At 43.6% G+C, this 19,178-nt stretch overlaps 2 protein-coding genes across 2 annotated transcripts; one reads left to right on the plus strand and one right to left on the minus strand.

Annotated features, from left to right (window-relative positions):
- The first annotated feature begins 2,315 nt into the window (after window positions 1-2,315).
- Window positions 2,316-17,054, plus strand: LOC125550892 (uncharacterized). Its single transcript, XM_048714005.2, has 6 exons — window positions 2,316-2,570; window positions 3,471-3,556; window positions 13,001-15,445; window positions 15,529-15,738; window positions 15,815-15,939; window positions 16,217-17,054. Exons 1-6 carry the CDS (start codon window positions 2,565-2,567, stop codon window positions 16,675-16,677), a joined length of 3,333 nt encoding a protein of 1,110 aa, XP_048569962.2. The 5' UTR covers window positions 2,316-2,564; the 3' UTR covers window positions 16,678-17,054.
- A 438-nt stretch (window positions 17,055-17,492) lies between these two features.
- Window positions 17,493-18,483, minus strand: LOC125550897 (uncharacterized). The gene has a single exon (XM_087517959.1). The coding sequence runs from the start codon at window positions 18,310-18,312 to the stop codon at window positions 17,587-17,589; it is 726 nt and encodes a 241-aa protein (XP_087374085.1). The 5' UTR covers window positions 18,313-18,483; the 3' UTR covers window positions 17,493-17,586.
- Window positions 18,484-19,178: the final 695 nt, after the last annotated feature.

Genomic DNA, 19,178 nt, shown 5'->3' on the forward strand with positions numbered 1-19,178 from the left:
CGCTTGCGAGCATTTATAAGTAGACGAGCCTTCACGTAGTGTATATGCATAATGGGCCTCCAACCCATTCAGGCGATACGCATAATGGGCCTCCAACCCACTCACGCATACGTGACATGCTCTATTGAGCAATTTTCTTTCATTTGTTTTTTAGCAGTTGTTTGAACTATTTTTTATGACTTTAAATACATCCGAACCTATTAAAATAAAAGGTAAAATATTTACAAAGTTTATCATTTAAAACATATATCCAATATATGTCTAAAAACACTCTACAAAAACAATTTGAAAATTGTTGACCAAGTAGTTGAAAAGTGTTGAACAAGTATTTTAAAAAATGTTGATCATGTATATAAAAATGTTGAACAAGTATTTGATTTTTTTGAGGAAATATTTGAAAACTATTCAACAACTATTTGAAACAATGTTGATCATGTATCTACAAATGTTAATCAATAATTTGAAAAAGGATGTTGAACAAGTTTTTGAAAATAAATTTGATCATGTATATAAAAATGTTAATCAAGCATTTGAAAAAAAATGTTGAACAAGTATTTGAAATATGTTAATCAAGCATTTGAGATGTTAAATGTGTATATAAAAAATGTTGACCATGTACTAAAAAATGGCGATTTTTTTGCATTTATATGAAAATGTTAATCAAGCAATTGAGCATGTATTCGTAAAATGTTGATCAAGCATTTGACAAATGTTAAAATGTGTATAGAAAAAATGTTGACCATTTATTTAAAAAATGATGATTTTTCTGATGATGCATATAAAAATTTTAGTCAAACTTTTGAGAAAAATATTGAACAAGTATTTGAAAAATGTTAATCAAGCATTTGAATGATGTTAAATGTGTATAGGAAAAAATGTTGAGGATGTGTTAGTATTATATTTAGAAAAATGTTAATCAAGCAATTGATTTTTTTAAATATATATACAAAATGTTGAACATGTAATAAAATAATATTAAATTTGTATTGTAAAAATGTTAAACGTATATTAGAAAATTGTTTTGACGTATGAAAACTGTAGAAATGACAAACAAAATAAACAAAAAAGAAGCAAAATAAACCAAAGAAAAAAAGCTAAAGAAACAAATGAAAAAATCTGAGAAATAAAAAAAAAATATAGAAAAGAAACAAAACCGAGAAAGATATGAAGAAACTCGAAGAAACAACAAAAAAAGCAAGGAAAGAAAAACCCCAATGAAAACATAGAAAACCCGGTGAAAACAAAAGGAAAAAAACAAAAAAACCGAAAAACCCATTGAAAAAACAGGAAAACTTGTTTTTTCGCCTTAAGTAGAACGCGCCTAACTTACTAGACACGAACACGAGATTAGCCGAGTGGCAAGGAGCGCCGCGCGTGGTTCCCCCTTTCCTTCCCCTTTTTTTAAAAGTGGAGCAACACAGGACACAGGTCGGCCCAGTAACCTACAAGAAGGAAAAACCTTCAGCGATGCTAGCCTATGGCTCGTTTAATGCGAGATACAGTCGCCGCGCAAATATAAACCACCATCGTTAAAAAGGGAGAGCTTCTATTGAACGCGCGCGGGCATCAAAATAGGGTAGCCTCCCCTTGAAGCCGAGGCAAATGGGCCGACCACTCTACCTTCGAGCGGTTTTCATTTTTTTCTTTCGTTCCTTTGTCGTTTAAAAATAGAATCTTGTTTATTAGGAGATAGACATTTAAGAATATATTAAAACATAATTAATATATTTACAAAATGTTCAATATGTGATTTAAAAATGTTTAGTATACCAAAAATATATTCAGTGCGTATTACAAACCATTCATTATATAATTGGAAAACATTCATTGTATATTAGAAGATGTTTATTTATTTTACACAAATATTCATCATATATTTAAAAGTATGCAATGTGTATTTAAAAAATATTCACTGTCCATTAAAATAACTTTATTGTATATTTAAAAAATTCTCACCATATATCACAAAAATAAATAAAAGATGTGGAAAAAAGCAAAAGAAAAACCAAATCTTTAAATAGAAAACAACAAAAATGAAAAAGGATATGGAAACACGAAATAAAACCAAACAGAAAACTGCAAAACTAAAAAGAATGGAAAAATCAACTTCTAGATTATTATTTTTCAGAAACAAATCAACTTCCATATAAACAAGCAAAAGAAGACACGAACAGAAAAAGAAGACGGAAAGGCTTTTTTAGGCGAACGAAAAGATAAGCGAAGCAGCGCTGCCGCGATGTGGGCCGGCCAAGGATCCGCAGGTTAAAAGGAGGTGATGCCCCGCAAATCCAGCCGTTGGGGTGACACGAGGCAGCCGCCGGCCCTCACCACCAAGACACGTTGCAGATCTCAAGGTAAAAAGAAACCCTAGACACGTCGCAAAGCCCTATATACGGGCAGCGTTTCCCCTATTAGCGCCGCCTCTGTTCCTTTCGGTGTCAGTCCCCTCCGCCGCCAGCGGCGCTCTCTCCTTCCCCATCTGCTGATGCTGCTTCGTCTGGGGGTGCTGGGTTTGCGAAGCTCTTCTAGTTCGGGAGGCGGAAAATCCGAGGGGACGCCGCGAGATGGTGGTACGTCTTCTTCTCTCTCTGCTTCATAGTCTGGGCATCGTCTCTGTCCTTCTCCTGTGGGGTTTCTCGAGGTTTCCTCTCCCGGTGGAGGCGGCGGGGCCGGGGCCGGGGCCGCAGCGGATTTGCCTTGATCCCCGCCGGCGACATGGTCCTTTTGTAGGAGGGATGGGAGCGATCTGTCTGACGCGTTTGGTTGGGTACAGGTAATGTATTCAGTGTTGTAATGAGAATACGCTGTATTAGATCGGGAACTATGCGATTGCACGATGTGTTTGGTTCAAGCAAGGGAAGAGGAAGCGGTGGGTTGGGTTGCATTAAAAAGCGAGGATGCCAGCTGCTCATGACGGCGGCAGGATCTTTGGCGCTGCTGCGCACGGCAGGGGATAGATCGCCGGTGCTGCTCCTCATGGCGGGGGAGATCGCCGGCGCTGCTCCTCACGACGGCGAAAGGAAACCAGCGCTGCTGCCAATGGTGGTGACGCAAGATCGCGACGCTGCTGCTCACAGCAGAGGGAGATCGCCGGCCGTGTTTTCCATGGACGCGGACGAAGATCTACTACGGCGCTGCTGGTTGTTGCAGCGTGCTTGTGGTGAAAAATATTCAGGACGAGCAGAGAATAGAGAGAAGGGGGGGGGGTGTTTTCCCATGCCAATCCGTATAGGCCTTTTTTGGTTTTGAGAAGAGTTGTTTCCGATTAGAGGGATCTGAAACCGGCCGGACCTAAACAAACACCGGTAACGTAATCACGAGCCGGTGTAATCGGAAGATAGTGAAAAAATTGCTAACCAAACGTGTTGTCTGTTTAGAGTGGATGAGATTAACTGAGACTATTTATTTGGGAGATCTGTGAAGCCAATGCTAATTCGACAATACATCTTTTGGTGAATTTTCTTGTGCAGGATGATGTCTGTGATGAGTGCGGAGATGTCGGCTACAGTCATCTTCTGCTGCGATGCATCAACTGCAACAATGCTGCTAGGCATCGGTATGCTTCTCGATCTTGCTAGATATCTACTCCTATTAGTCACCATGCCCCATGCTTTTCATCTGAAAACGCAATATCAGAGGATTTTACTTCTTACTAAATGCATAGATTTTATTTATTCATGCCACTTTTGGTCCAGGCTAAAGTGATTGCGTAGTTTGCTACCCATCTTCTTGATGCTATTTTTGCAATTTAGTGGCAGTCATAATTTGGGAATTTGGGGAGAATTAATACCAAATTCTTGGATTAATTGGATCGCGTCCCCCAAAGGCGATGACATTTTGTTCTTTCTCCCTAATTTGGCCATCCTTTGATCTTTTCGCCTATCCATATCTATCACTATCTTTGACTCTCAAAGAAGGGCGTTTTTGCTTTGCTGAGTATATTGGAATCCAAATGATTGAGGCCATGCATATTGATTATGATGCCAGTTTTCATAGTTAAGTGGGTGTCATATTTTGGGGAAAGATATGCAAAAATCTTGGGACAATTTACGTGGTGTTTGGTTCTCTAGTCCTAGGACTTTTTGAAAAAGGCTCTCAAGGAGGTGCTTTTAAGGACTTTTAGCAAAAAGTCCCATCCTGTTTGGTTTGCTAGGGACTTTTTCAGTCCCAACACACAAACCAAATACCCCCTTAGTCTTATCCCCCAATTGATGACACTTTGTTCTTTTTGCCTAATTTGCTCATCCTATGGTTCCTTCCCTAATTTGGTCCTCCTTTGATCTATTGTATCTATATCTGTTACTCCCTTTGTTTCATAATATAAGGTGCATAGTTCAATAATATAAGGTGCATAAATTTTCGCGGAAGTCAGACATGTATATGTTTGACAAGGATTCTAGAATAAAATATCAACATCATTAATACAAAATAAATAAAATATGAAAATACATTTCATGATGGATCTAATTTTTATATATTTGGTATTATAGATGTTAATACTACTTTTTCTAAAATATTGGTCAAACATACACATTTGATTGGAAAACTTTATGCACCTTATAACCTTATAACATGGAACAGGTGGAGTTTATTATACCAATACAGAAACTATCACTGTTTTGGAATCCAAACAATCTTAGCCACATGCTTTACGGAAAATCTTGGGGTAATTCCATCAATCAAATCCCTGAAAGCTAATGAGGCTTTGGTTTCTCCTCTAAAGTATTCATGATTTGGCCTTTATCCCTATCTATATCTATGAGAGCACATATATGCATGAATCTTCCACCTCATGCGGACATCGTTACATTAATTATTAAATTCAGGTTTTAAAATGATTTATTTTACAAATCGTTAATCCAATTATAAATTTGTCTTTGTCGTTGAGTTTGTCTTGAGAGCTTCAAAAGAACCCATGTTGGCATGTTTGTATGATCTTTTTTGGCACTACAAGTTGCCATATGTATAACATGGTTGTCATATTAGCAATGAACAATTGCCACAATAATATTGTGTGGTTACCATGCAATATTTTACATGTGTTGTCAAGCACTCCAGTGCTATGTAGGACTACAAACTGAGTTTTCAAGTATTCCAAGCAAGTCTGCATAGGTGGGGGAGAATGACATCTAGTAGTAACTTGGTAACTTAGTTGCTATAATTTGGTATAACTAAGAATTAAGTAATGAAGTGACTACAATCTAGGAAGTGATATTAATCTGGCAATTATTTATAGAAGAGAAGTCGCTAAAATATATCAACACGGGATCAATTAGATTACGGTTTGGGGATAAAACATTTTAAAAAGTTTAAAACGAAGGAATCTTCGTTGATGCTTACATACATTGGCCTCTTTTTGGTTGCATGCATGTCTAGAGAAAGAAGTGGAGTGGTGGTCGCATGCTGTACAAAATGTGACGCCGTTCTGTACCATATACATTATAATGCATGTACGTGAGAGGAAGAGAGAGGAGTGGTCGCCTCATAGTAGAACTGAAATATGGCAATGTTGTGTAGCATTGTCCTATATTATAAAAAAATCGCATATATTGTTGATCTATAAATTAAAGATGGACCTCTACTAATTGTGCATTAGTAGAGCATTAAAACATTAGGCAAGGAGCGCACAACCATTATGCCCCCAATGGTCTCAGACACACCAGTTTGCCTCATTTGACGGAGGGCATCGTTTTGAACACTAGCCACACATAGTAAGAGTTTATAACTGGTTTCTAGCAAAATTGGTTTTACGAACTTCTTTTTGAATAACCAGTTTATAGAAAATCATGTTTTGGTTAGGAAGTAATAAATTAGCCTATTCCTATTCTCCTGTCATATGCGTGTGACCTTCTCTTCCTCAATTTCTCCAATGTGACCCATTGAAGACACTTTCCAAGCTCCCTAGCCCCTACTTTTTTTCTCCTTGCTGCTGCTTGCCTTCCCTTAGGCCTACCATTGGTCGTTGAGATCGCTTGAGACACTTATTTTGAGATGGAGGGAGTAATAAACTAGCCTATTCCTATTGTCCTGTCATATGTGCGTGACCTTCTCTTCCTCAATTTCTCCAGTGTGGCCATTGAAGACACTTTCCAAGCTCTCTAGCCCCTAATTCCTTCTCCTCGCCATTGCTTGCCTCCCCTTCGGCTTATCATTGGTCTTTGAAATCGCTTGCCTGTTGCCCTAAAATGTGACTCAAGAACAAGTGGTGGTTGGGAATACAAAGGCTATGAGAGTTCCAATGGTATCATAAAGTTCGCTCGAGCCTAAGGGGTTAATGCCTTATACAGGCAACCTAGAGAAAAGAGCCACTATGCTTCAAGATTCTCATCTTATAGGGGCGACGGTTTTGTGATCAGATGCACCAGGTTCTCCAAACAATGCTTGAAACAATGACAATGAATGCACACATGATAACTTGCTTCAGGTATCCTAACGTCAAGCATGACACCACACCATGAATCCCCCTCGCATCACCCATAAGTATATCCATGGCACTCATGCCTAAGTTGGCAAGTTTTATTAGTTATTAGTTGAAGTTGTTCTAGTATCAAGTACAAAATCACCAAGTCATCCATAACATTGGACATGGCTATTTGGATAAATTTAATCCTATAGGGATGTAACATTGTACCTTAACACGTGCCTATTGCTCTTGGTGCCTGTGCGAGTAGCATGCACGGTATGTTGTCGGAGTGAGATAAGCCACAAACACTTCCCACACGTTGTAGAATAAGTCCAACGAGCCACCCAACTGAGTTGTACCCGAATCAAGAGTCCAACGATAGCTTTGAGTCAGACCCGACCATTGTGTGCGTGGTCCAAGATGTCTAGAGCCTTGACCAGGATAATCACTTGGCTCGGCTACATTCCTATATGTATGAAAACATTAGGTGAAAACATCATCCCATGATAAAAATAACATCTTATACTTATTGTAGACGAAGATGATTCATGCAACTACCTGTATGCCAAAAGGGAAGCCTGAACTATGGGGCCCCTGGACAGGTCTGGGGATTAGGTACTAGGTCATGAGAGGGGCCTATTCTCTCCCATTGAGAGTTTGGTACGCTCGGTCTTTGATCAAGATAAAGAGCTACAATGGGAATGGGAGTTTAGGAGATCTAAAACATAAAGTTGCTTGTTTGGTCGGAAGGAATGGGAATTTAGGAATGGATTGCAAAGAGTCAACTCCCACCATTTTATCAACAGGGGAGTGGGTGGGAATTGATTTACATAGAACATCTCGTCCCTTCATCATAACTTATGTTGCCATCTCTCAGCTAAGTCCACATGAATTCCCACTAACAAAATGAGGGAATAAACACCCCTCTTAAATTTCCACATGCAATCTCACCCATACCAAACAAGGAATTTGGAATAAAATAGCACTTCCCATGTCTAATCTTGTCACAACTCCCTCCTCTAAATTGTGCTCCCCTTCCCAAGATTACCAAACATGTTGTCGGGTCATAGTGTTAGAGCATCTCCAGCCGCGCCCACAACAGGCCTACCCGAAGCCCCTTTCTTGTTGTTGGCGCCGAAAAAATGGCCCAATGCCCCCAGGAGCCCATTTTTCGCCGGCTCGGGCCGATTTTCGCGTCGGCGGACCCAGGCTGAACTCGGCGCGATAGGGGGTGCCGGTGGAAACAATTTTGGCGCGAATTGGAGCGGGTTTGCCGAGCCAGCGACTCGCCTCATTCGTCGTCCTCATCGCCTTAGTTCCCATGGGAAACAATGCCAAGGCTGCCACGCCGTCGCGTCGGTCAGCCTTCCATTGATGTCTCACGGGCGGCGCAGTAAAGACGCCGCGATGCGCGTCCCGCCCGCTCCCTCCACGCGGTACCCGACTGGCAGCTTCTCACCGACCATCTTCGGCTATAAAAGCCGACCTCCCTGCCGGTGAACGCCACAACTCGCCACTTCTCGCCATCGTAGCCTCGCTTCCCCACTCTTCCCCCCGCCGATGAGCAATGGTCGAGCGTTACCCAGGCGACGCCACGGAGGCGAATGGCTTCGGCCATCGCCATCTGCGCGAGGACGAGGCGCGCCTCCTCTATGAGGTCGACTACCCGGCGCCCCCGGACATGCGGGTGCCGGGCTCGTGGAGGCTGAACGCCGGCGGCGTCCCTGTGCCCCCGGCGCCCACCGGTGCCGAACGCCGCGCCGAGATAGCATGCATCCGTTCGTCGCTGTCGGAGGCGCAATGGAACGAGCCAAGGTATGCTGCCGACAGCCACAACCTATGGACGATGTACTTAGACCGCCGCCATGCCGACCAGGTCGCCTCCGCAAACGGCGTCGTGCCCCGCGACCACCTCAACTATGACGGGCAGCGCGAATGGTGGGGCGTACCCGGTCGTCCTCGACCACATTGAGGCCGGACACACGCCACGCCTTGAGTACACGTCTCCCCCGTCCTTCTCTCGCCGCCGTGGTAGTTCCTGGACACCGCAGCGAATGGATACGGCGACCTCATCATCGTCGGGCTCCGGTTCGCTTTCCTTTGGGCCGCCGGCGCTGCGCCCATCAAGCCATAGCTGCAGGAGACGCCACTTGGGCGCTGCACCTGCAGCGCCGCCCTTGTCATCAACGAGGGCGGCGGCTGCCCCTCCCCTCGTTCCCTTTGCCTTGTCCGTTTGAAGATCGAGACAGGGTTGCTCCTTGTGAAGGAGCACGAGGAGATGGCTGCCGCCGACGAGACCGCCCTCAAGTGGGCGAAGGCGGACTATGTCCGCGAGTAGGTGGAGCGCCAACGCTGGGCCTACGAGGAGATCAAAGCTCGGGACGAGGGCGGCATCGTCGTCCTTGACAACGACGATGAGGACGCGCCCGAGGCGTCCAACCCCCCTCGCGTCTGCGACCCTGGTCAGGGGTGCAGCAGGGACGGCGGCGGCTCCGGTGGGACGCAGGGCGACGATGATGACGACGATGACGGTCGCGACTACACTCGGTTCTACAGGCTCCTCGGCATGTAGAAGGCGGGCGGCGGTAGCGACGGCGTAGTAGGGCTAGGCGTAGTTGTTTTTAAATCATGTTTTCTGTTTTTTGTACAAATTTGAATGAATTCACCGAGCTTGTGTCGTGTTTGTGCCAATTTGGGGGCGTCGACTGGGAACACGTTCGCCCCCACGCCAAAATTAACACCGGTTCGGCCCTAGATGTCGCTTTTTCGGCGTCCTGGGGGCCGGACGGCTGGAGATGCTCTTAGCTCAGTTGAACAAACACCATGTGCCCAAACATGGCCTCCAATCGTTGCCTTTGTTACATATGAACATAAGTATATTCATAGCGCAATAACAATGTATCAGAGCCAGGTTTGGCTACTCATAAACAATGGTAAGTAGATATAACATGACTCAAGCAACAATCCTAAGCATGCATACCATGACCGGTAAGAAGGGCTAAATAGGCAAAGAACACAACCAAGTAACTACTCATGATAGGACTAGAAAGTAAAGGTAATATCACAACGACTGATGCCATCTTCAAATCCTATCTTGAAGAAGCCAACAAAGATGTAGTATGTTCATGAAATGCAATGCTTGACATGTATATGGTTATGCAAGATTATCCTAATGAACAAGAGGCATGTTAATTGAACTTGGAATGCATCACATGAACCATTTCCAAAAGACCCCAATCTGGGCATTCATCTAGTGGTACTTACATGAATGCAAGTAAATATTGCCTAGCCATTTCCATCAGTTCAGACTTTTGGTTGTGTTGGCTACTACATTAAGCTTAACATGGTATCAGAGCCCATGGTTTTGAGTTCAAGTCCTGGCTTTTGCAATTTATCTAAAAATTGTTGTTACCCCCTTTTTTTCACATATACCTCTGAATCTATCCATGTGTTGAATTTTCGCATCACACATGAGAGGGAGTGTTGAAGTGTATATGTTACCTAGCTCTTTCCATCAGTTCGTACTTTTAGTTGCGTTGGCTAGTACATGAAGTGTAACAAGCATGAATATGGTGCGGAGCTGAAAATAATCTAATGCAACACCATCAAGTTATTTGGAGTCGAAACACACTTAGTATAACATTTTCACTAATTTCAACAATTAATGTAAGGGCTCATGTGAACATGGCATAAGATTATGAGGGATGCACTAGTCAAATTGCAAAAGTTAAATGAAGAAGAATCATTTATATAAAGTAACTCCGTCTCCATGTCAATAGGAAGTCATAATGTTATTTGAGTTAAATAACAATTTTATGGTGTTAACATGCATTAGAATGACACATCAAGGTTATATGCAATTTTCTAAATAATTTGATATATAATATGCGTTTTACGATTTCGTGCCACGACAAGCACAAGTTGGTAGCCATGGCAGTGATTTGGGTTCACAACAACAATATGCTTGTCTAGTTTCTCATTAGAGATTTTGGCGCAATTGGTCCCAATTGTGTGTGTGTGTGTGTTGTGTTCTGCTACAGGGAGTGATCCGGTTCATCAGCGGAGATAATACACTAGGTGCATCTCATACATCGCATGCATACGTCAAATCTCAACCATGGAGCAAGTACCTACGCATTATTTGAGTATGCATGTCATTGCACTCGGCGGTTGCCTTGAAGGTGATAAACTTGTAGCGTGCAGGTGATGCAGATCGGGTCTGTGGGTCGTCGTCATTGAACTTGGTGGTGCGTCCACGGTGGTCATTGGCGATGAGGTACTTGCGGGGTGGTGGTTCTAGTTGTAGACGAATTTGGCGGGGCCTCGTTGGACTAGCTAGGTGGTGGAGTCGTTCGGTGTTGGAAACAGATTCGATGGTCGTTGATTGTCGGGTCTGGAGTGGCGCTGATACGGAGGCGACGGTGGACGACATGTGTAGCGGGGCTGGTGGGTGAGCGAATTCGAAGGCGGTGGATGTGGACGATCGACGGAAGCGGAATTGAGCTCGTCAATGATCCTGGGTAGGGGCTGCCAAAGTCAATGACTGGGTCGACAGAGGGCAGAGGTGATTCTATATGTTGGTTGTGGGTTAGCTGACCCCATAACTTCTGAATAAAACAGCCTGAAACACGGTATACTAATTGTTCATTGTGATTTTTTTTCAAATAATTAGCAACGCGCCCACAGATACTTGAGTTTGGCTTCGCCGCTGACAGAGGGCATAGGGAGGCGCTCGAGGTGGTTGTGGTCGAGGACGCCTGATATGCTGGGTGAGGTGGCTCGTCGACGAGGTGCAGGGGCGTCCCCGTAGACTGGGAAGGCAAATGGTCGGGCGTCAGGCTAGCGACCGGTGATGGGGAGCCATGGAGGTAGCGTTGGTAGGGCTATGGTGCGGCAAGGCACGACAATCGCCATGGTCGGTGCAGGAGATGTCGGTTGTTGGACTGCTGGGGGTCATGGCGCGATCTAGGAGAGGGAGGGGGAACGAAGGGTGCGGCGGTGGATTAGGCTTGAGGTGGGCGTCTACATCTCCTAGCTGCTAGGGTTTTCACTAGGGTAGGTGGGGGTGGCCGATCGGGCTTATATAGACTAGATGGGCCTTGGTCCTTAGGTGGTGGGCTGGCTAGGGTTGGTTGGCCAGTTAGTGTTTATATGGGCCGGCCTGTTAGCTACTAGCTGCAGCGTTGTGCAGCTATATTGCGCCCTTGGCGCATTTGGTTGAATTGCGGCACAGTAGCAATTTCTCTCTCCTTAATTATTTCATTTAAAATAATTACTCACTATTTATAATTTGTTGGGAACTCCAAAATTTATGAAATTTTTGTGGGGTTTATTTGTACTATAATGAAGCCTCACAAAAAGAATCATAATTTTTTGGGTCATTTTTATATTTTTATAGGAAAATAACCTCAATTAGTTATGCTTAGGGTTTTAAGCCAGACTAGGTATGTGCCTGTGTGTTGCCACGGGGGTCAAATATTTTTTAACACAATAAGAATACCGTACGGGACAAATCTTTATTCAAAGCAAATATACAAAATAAGATTTGTTTTGGTTATAAAGTATAGATTTTCCAGCTATTTCTTAAACTGATAAAATAAGAGATTGATTGATGTTCTATTTATTTGCTTGTATGGCCATGAATTTATTGCTATACCATAAGAAGGGGATGAAAATCTAGAAAAAAAAATGGTGGAGGGTGGAAGGTTGGATGAAGGGATGATGGGAGAAAAGTGAAAGATGAAACCTTAGCATTCTAGTAGATTAGCCGATGACTACACGTCCCTTAGTACATGATGCGCTAAAATCTCAGCAAGATTTTATATGCAATCGCCATAATTTACCTGCCATATAAGTAGAGATCCATTTTAAACCTTAAAATTCCAGGAGGGCCCACATAATGATTATGAGGTTTTTGCCAAATATTGTAGGTTTCAGGAAGGGCATTTTGGACAATTGGCACAATTTAGGGTTTTAGCCCTTCAAGAAAAATTGGAGTGTTGAATTAATCCTCAATCCTATATCAAAATTAAATAAATACTCCCTCCATCCGGAATTACTTGTAAAATGGATGTATCTAGATGTATTTTAGTTTTAGATACATTCATTTTTATCCATTTCTGCGACAAGTAATTCGGAACGCATGGAGGGAGTATAATGTTGATGAGATGATCATGATGCACAATCAATTTCTAAGGAAATGTTGGTCCGGGGCTATTACACCGCCTCTAAACAAACCGACACATAGGGTAACTCTCAATGGTTGGGTTCTGTAACTCCCGACACATAAGCGAATTGCTTGGCACCTATTTCCAATCCAGTAGTACTGCTCATGAAGTGCTACGGGGTCGCAGAGAGTCACTAGCTGTGTTTTGAAGATATTTCAAAGGCTTTGTTGTGTTGTGTAAGTGGTTTGGCTCTGTAGTGGATGGAGCTTACTATGAGAGGATGACTAACCAATCATCATTATAGTTGACTCTACAACAACATTTTACATTGCCATGAGGGCAAATCCCTTCTTGACATGTGGTTGTCTCTATTAACATCTTGAATAATCCAAGCTATATCTTTAACTTAACATGGTCTGTTGTTTTGTAGATATTGTTTGGATGAGATAAACTTCGATTCGGCAGTGGAGTGGTCATGTAGTGATTGTATCCCAAAACAGAGTGAAGCCATTAAGTCGCCAGGAGACACAAATTGTCAAAGGCAACCAAGGAACACCCAGTTGGATTTCTCTGTAGTCAATGAACCAAATGTCGAGCAAGAGAAGGTAACGAAGGCACGCGGACTTCGTAGAAATAGACCATGCCGAGAAAGAGAAGCTAGTTTTGATGAAAGTATTGAACATGTCCCGGGTGGAGACACATCGAGTCGGGGACGATGTGTTGAAGAGACATTAGATTCTTGTGAAATCTCTGTTCGGGATATACCCAACCTCATTGATTGTAAGAAGGAAGGGGAGGATATAAATGGGCACTTAATTTGCACACCGGAGAGTTTTGATGGTTCAAGTAATTTGGCTTTGGATCATGCTTCAAGTATTGAACCCAACAATTTGCAAAAGGAAATTGGTGGTTCTAAACTTGCTTCAGATTCTATGGACTGTCCTGATCTCCCAAATGCAAGGAGTGGCTGCTTTGCTTCATCGAAGTATGTTGAGGGTTTTGTTCCACCAGGAAGAAAGGGTGATATTTTTTCTCTAATGAGTGAGGTCGAGGGATCCCGCCCAATGATTGTGGACAAGTCTTGTTCTACATCGGTAAGCATGGAGCAAGCAGATGGTTTATTGGTAAACATAGAGAAATCTGAACCTTTGAAGTTGGTTAAAGGATTGGAGGAGACTGTTGTAGCATCAAAGTTTGCACCAAATCATTCAAAGCCGATGCTAGGATCAGATCTGGAGACAGGGAGTGTGGATGTCTTGAATCCTCTAGAGCAGCGTTTGGACTCTTGGGCAATGCCACTGATGCAATCAAGTCCCTTAAATGAACTAGAAGATGCGGCTATTCAGGAAAACAGTGCTGAAAGAACAAGGTGCTTGGTGGACATGGAAACCGTTGCCTCTGAATTGGAGAACCACAAAGGATCAAATCCCAAAATGGCAAATGAAAGCTTGAGTTGTGGTGAAGGTAACTCAGATGAAGCAAATAGAAGATCAGATGAGCTTTTATCAAGCACCAAAAACAATAAGATGCGAAGGCGAATATGTGTTGCTAGAAAGATAGTTAACTCTTGCAAGGTAAATGGAATTACAGATCCTGAGCCAGCACATGGTAACCGAGATGCAATAAACCTCCAATGTAATGCAGGAAAGACATCTTCTCTTGCTGTAAAAAAGGTGCCTCTTCAGCTGCATGAGGAAGGCATTAGCAATGAGTTGTTGCAAGAGGAAGGCATTAGCAATGAGTTATTGCAAGAGGAAGGCATTAGCAATGAGTTGTTGCAAGAGGAAGGCATTAACAATGAGTTATTGCCTTCCAAGTTTGTTGGTCCATGTGAGTCAACAAAAATCAACCCTAGAAAGCGTAAGCAATCAGAAAATTACGCTTCTGATGGAACAAAATATCAGAAAGCCTGTATTATAAGTGGGAATGAAAATGCCAATGTTGCACGGTCAAAAAGTGGTAGACCAGTACGAACTTGCCAGAACACACCCAGGAAAGACAATGGTAGCAATGATAAAGTTATTGGGCACTCAAAGATGGGAAAAGATAAGAAAATTGTTAAGTCATGGCTGGCTAACAATGGCATCCGATATTCACGGAAGACAGGTGTCTTGCAGCCCTACTCTCTTCGTAGACGTTCTGTGGACAGATCAAGACCTTCACGGAAGAGAGGTATGGTTACCAGTGTCTTGCAGCCCTACTCTCTGCGTAGACGTTCTGTGGACAGATCAAGACCTTCACAGGAGAGCGGTGTTGTTACCAGTGTCTTGCAGCCCTACTCTCTGCGTAGACGTTCTGTGGACAGATCAAGACCTTCACAGGAGAGAGGTATGGTTACCAGTGTCTTGCAGCCCTACTCTCTGCGCAGACGTTCTGTGGACAGATCAAGACCTTCAGAAAACATGGATCTGGCGCTGATGGAAAGCAGCTGCGCATTGAATAATCCAAGCAGCAGTTGTGCAGCGCAAGCATCAGGTTTCTCTTCAAAATCGAAAGAATTACGCGAGAGTGATGAGCCAAAGAAACGAAGAAAACTCATTTTAACTTATGACGAAGAGGAAGATGCTGAGGCCTTACAGGCAGAAGATCTGAATTCCCGGTCTTGTGATGATAATGAACATGTGAAGAAGCAAAGAAAATGCGTGGAAAATGCTGCGAAGAACCAGAGAAGATCTGTAGAACAAGGTAAAGAAGCTTTGGGGTCAGGAAATTTGAATCGATGTTTGAAGAATCATAAGCAGGTGAAGAAGCAACGAAGCGTAGAGGCAGAGGAAGATGAAAATGCATCTGTAAGAAATCCGAATGCTGGATGTTCAAGGATGCCAGTCATTTCAGAATGTATTGGCGGGCAACCCCTTGATATACCTTGTTGGACGTATGTTACATGCCCTTTATTCCATTACTTGCATACTTCTTTTTCTTCTGTCAAGTGCTAATATGGTCTCTTTATGTTGATAGTGGAATCATGAAGATCAACAATAACTATATTCCATTGGCTGCACACCTGTCAACCAAAGCAGGCAAGAAGGTGCAGGAACTGTCAAGATCACTGCCACCAATAATGAAAGCGGCCAAGCTTTCTACATCGGAATCATGTCCAAAGCACTTTGAGGCACCGGTACCTACAGCTGACAGCATTGGCTTGTATTTCTTTTCGGGTGATATGAGGTTTGTTGAGCCTGTGCATGTTGTTTGTCTTATTTCTTCTACACATACTAGGGTCTGACATTCTTTGATCCTCTAGGCCAAATAAAGAGCTGGATGAGCTGGTGAAGCATCTCGCTGATAGTGGAATTGTTCTAGAAGCTGTTGTTGGTTTGAGGAAGCTGTTTCTCTTCCCTTCTGGTGTACTACCAGTGGAACATCAGAGTAAGTCATATGGCAGATTTCATTATTCAAAATTATGAGTATCCTGAAAATATACCATATTACACCTAATCTGCCTATGCTACCACTAATGTAGTAAACTGCATTTGGTATAGTAATGTGTAATGCAGTTGTGCATGATTTTTCATACTGCCTACTTGAACATTGTTTTGTTTGTCATGGTGGAGCATGTATGGTTTATACAAGGCCTTTTTGCTCCATGTCAATTTTTCTTTTGTAGTAATTTGTCAGCCAGTCATTAGTTTCTGTCTTGTTGCAGCATTCCAAGGGAAACCCTATCTATGGGGAATGTTCAAGCCCAGAAAAGATAAGATCAGAAGATTTCCAGTGGAACAAGATTGTACTGCACATGTTTCAAAGGAAGAACATGCGCAAGAACAGCATGCCTTGGACCAGCAAGACAAGGCACAAAGTGACACCCTGGACCAGGTCGTGCATCCCGAGAATCAACCCTTACTGGATGCAAACCAACTAGGAAAGGAAGCGCTGTCTGGCAATTGCCTGCCCCCTGTTGACGTGCAAGCTCTAGTCTCTGCAAATATCGGCCCAGCTGATCATGGACAGCCCTGCTCAAATCCAGAAGCTCAGCCACTTAAACTCTGTGGTTTTGTTGTCTCACGGACACCAAGGTCCGCGCAACTCATCCAGGAGATGCAGAAGGAAGGTGCATTACTGTTTGCTGTGCAGCAGGTGATGACAGAACCTGGGTCAGTGATATAGGATCAGAATATGTGCGTGGCAACCATGCTGTGGTTTCAGAGGACCATACCTGTAGCTGTTGTCTCTTAAGGCGTGGCGCGCTGCAGTGGTCACTCTTAGGGCAGAAACATGCTAGCAGTAGACCTGAGAGCTCTTTAGCTTCAGTGCCGGCTCATTGTGCCTCGCATCTTCTATGTCCGCCTATGTGCTTGTCTGCTAGCTAGTCCCTGTCATGTTCAGGACCGGACTGTGGTGTTCGCTCTTTGTATGTTGTATTAAGAGCCGACTTAGCTGAGCTTACTTTCTGTTGTGCAAGTTGTACAAGTTTGAGCCAATTTTGCCGATTGTACTGTAAAAGCATCTCCTCTGTTTATATAATGGCATGCAAATTATCATCAGTTCATCTTGTCATTATCATGGAGCTATTATCCTGTGCTCCTTGTGATTCTTGCCATGTCGAACTGTTGAGTAACCTTCGTGAAGTAACCACATGAACTTCACATGAACCGTTGAAAATTCACAATGACAATTGCAGTTCCATTTTATTTGAAGTTGTTGGGACATGGGCTTTAAGCTAAGCTGATGCATCAACCAGCAAGATCAACCACATGAAGATTACTCCTACGTGCCAATGTGGGTTAACCTGGGTAAGACGATCACCATGGAGAAGGAAATAGTAAGTTTCAGGGAACCTGGGTGAAGCCTAAAGATAATAAATTCTGACATGATGCACTTTTTCTTCTTCTTGTTTTCCACTGTATCCACGGTATGAACATGGTGGAGGCAAGGTAAAAAAGAAAGAAACATGGATAGAACTGATCAGTTGACAAAACACATGATCAAAACTGTGTAATCATCATTCGATTATGTATGTTTGGTATAATGTACAAAAGATGTGTGGAGTAACAAGGCTTGAGGGTTGAGAAGCATCTAGGAGCTAAGGATGTTCAGGAGTGAAACCCTGCTCTGAATCAACCTCCTGAACAGGGACTCAACACCGTTCTCGAGATCCGCTACACTGCGCTCCAGCGCTTGCAGCTGCGCCGCCTCGCAGACAACCCTCTTCTTCTGGAACTTCTGTGAGACCAGAGACCATCTGCTTCCATTGGCAACCCCAATTTGCTTCAGCAGGAGGCGCGGCGCGGATTCAAGCAGAGAGACCGCCATGTCTCTTGCTTCTGCCAATAGCCTGACCGCCCCGCAGCCTTCGGCGGTAGCCTTGCCGCTTGTGATCTTCTTGAAAGGCTTCTGCGCCTTCTTCGCCAGGCGAACAAAAGACTCGATCTTGAGCTGAACAGCCACGCCATCTCCCCTCTTGAGGGCGAGCCGCAAGTCCTGGATGCTCATCTTCAGCTCTGCCAGGCTCTCCTGCATGGCATTGCAAAGATCCACCAGGACAAGTGATCTGTCAAGCTCTTCCTCGACCGTCTTCCTCTGCAGGGGCAGGGAGAGGCCGATTTGGTTGCTGGGCAGGCTCATGATCTCTTCTATGGAGCTGTAGATGTCTCCGAGCCTGCTCAGACCGCCGCACATCGTGTCGATGGTCGCGGAAGGCATGGAGATGTGTGTCTGCAGGCCCTGCAGCTCCACCTCCACTTTGGATTCGGTGGAGTGGGGGATGGAAGGCAGACTCGCAGATCTTTGATGGCAGGCCATGTTTCTAATGGATGAACTCAACTGATGATCTGCTATTTCTGATTGTAATGATGGAAGAGAAAGTGAAGAGCAGATGTGTTTTGTTGGTGCTCAACCCTTTGTACCCCGCTCTATTTATAGTCGAGAGCCACAAGGAATTGATAATGGAGCAAGTTCTCCGCTGCGGCTTAATCATCCGCGCGAAACTGGCGCTCTCTTATTTTGGTTAGTGCAACTGACATCAATGAGTGAGATCGAGTGCGTGTACATGTCTCGCCTATAGATGTCAAAGTATCCGCACGAGTGGTTCGTCTCATCATCCAGATTGGCAAAATACCTTCTGGCAATTTGGTTGTCAACGTGTGATGGTTGCACCCGCACCTCAACCCTCGTGCAGCAGCACTGTTGTCTTCTTGGCATGTCTGCTAATTGCATCATGGTCAACCACACATGCGCTATAATACTTAATAGACGCTTCAAATCTTTAGTTGATGGCTAAACTAATAGTCTCGAATCAAACTAGAGTAACATTTCTTATGAGAGCTATTTCATAAATGTCATATTTTACTACTCCCTCCGATCCATATCAATTGTTGCTGATTTAGTACAACTTAATACTAAATTAACGACAATTAATATGGATCGAAAAGAGTATTGGAAAACATAATAGGGGCACGAGCTCTGAGCTCATAGTGTACTAAATCAGCGACAATTAATATGGATCGAAGGGAGTACTGAAAAACATAACAGGAGCACGAGCTCATCGGATCTTGGGAACTATAGAAGGCCATGAATCTAGGTGCAGTAATGTAGAAAGTAATAACATGGGATCTTGACATGGACTCTGACTGCATCCTATTTTCTCTGAGAAGAGAATATATAACAAG

Source organism: Triticum urartu, chromosome 4A (assembly GCF_056163025.1).
Source record: "Triticum urartu cultivar PI428250 chromosome 4A, HENAU_Tu73, whole genome shotgun sequence".
Taxonomy (NCBI): Eukaryota; Viridiplantae; Streptophyta; class Magnoliopsida; order Poales; family Poaceae; genus Triticum; species Triticum urartu.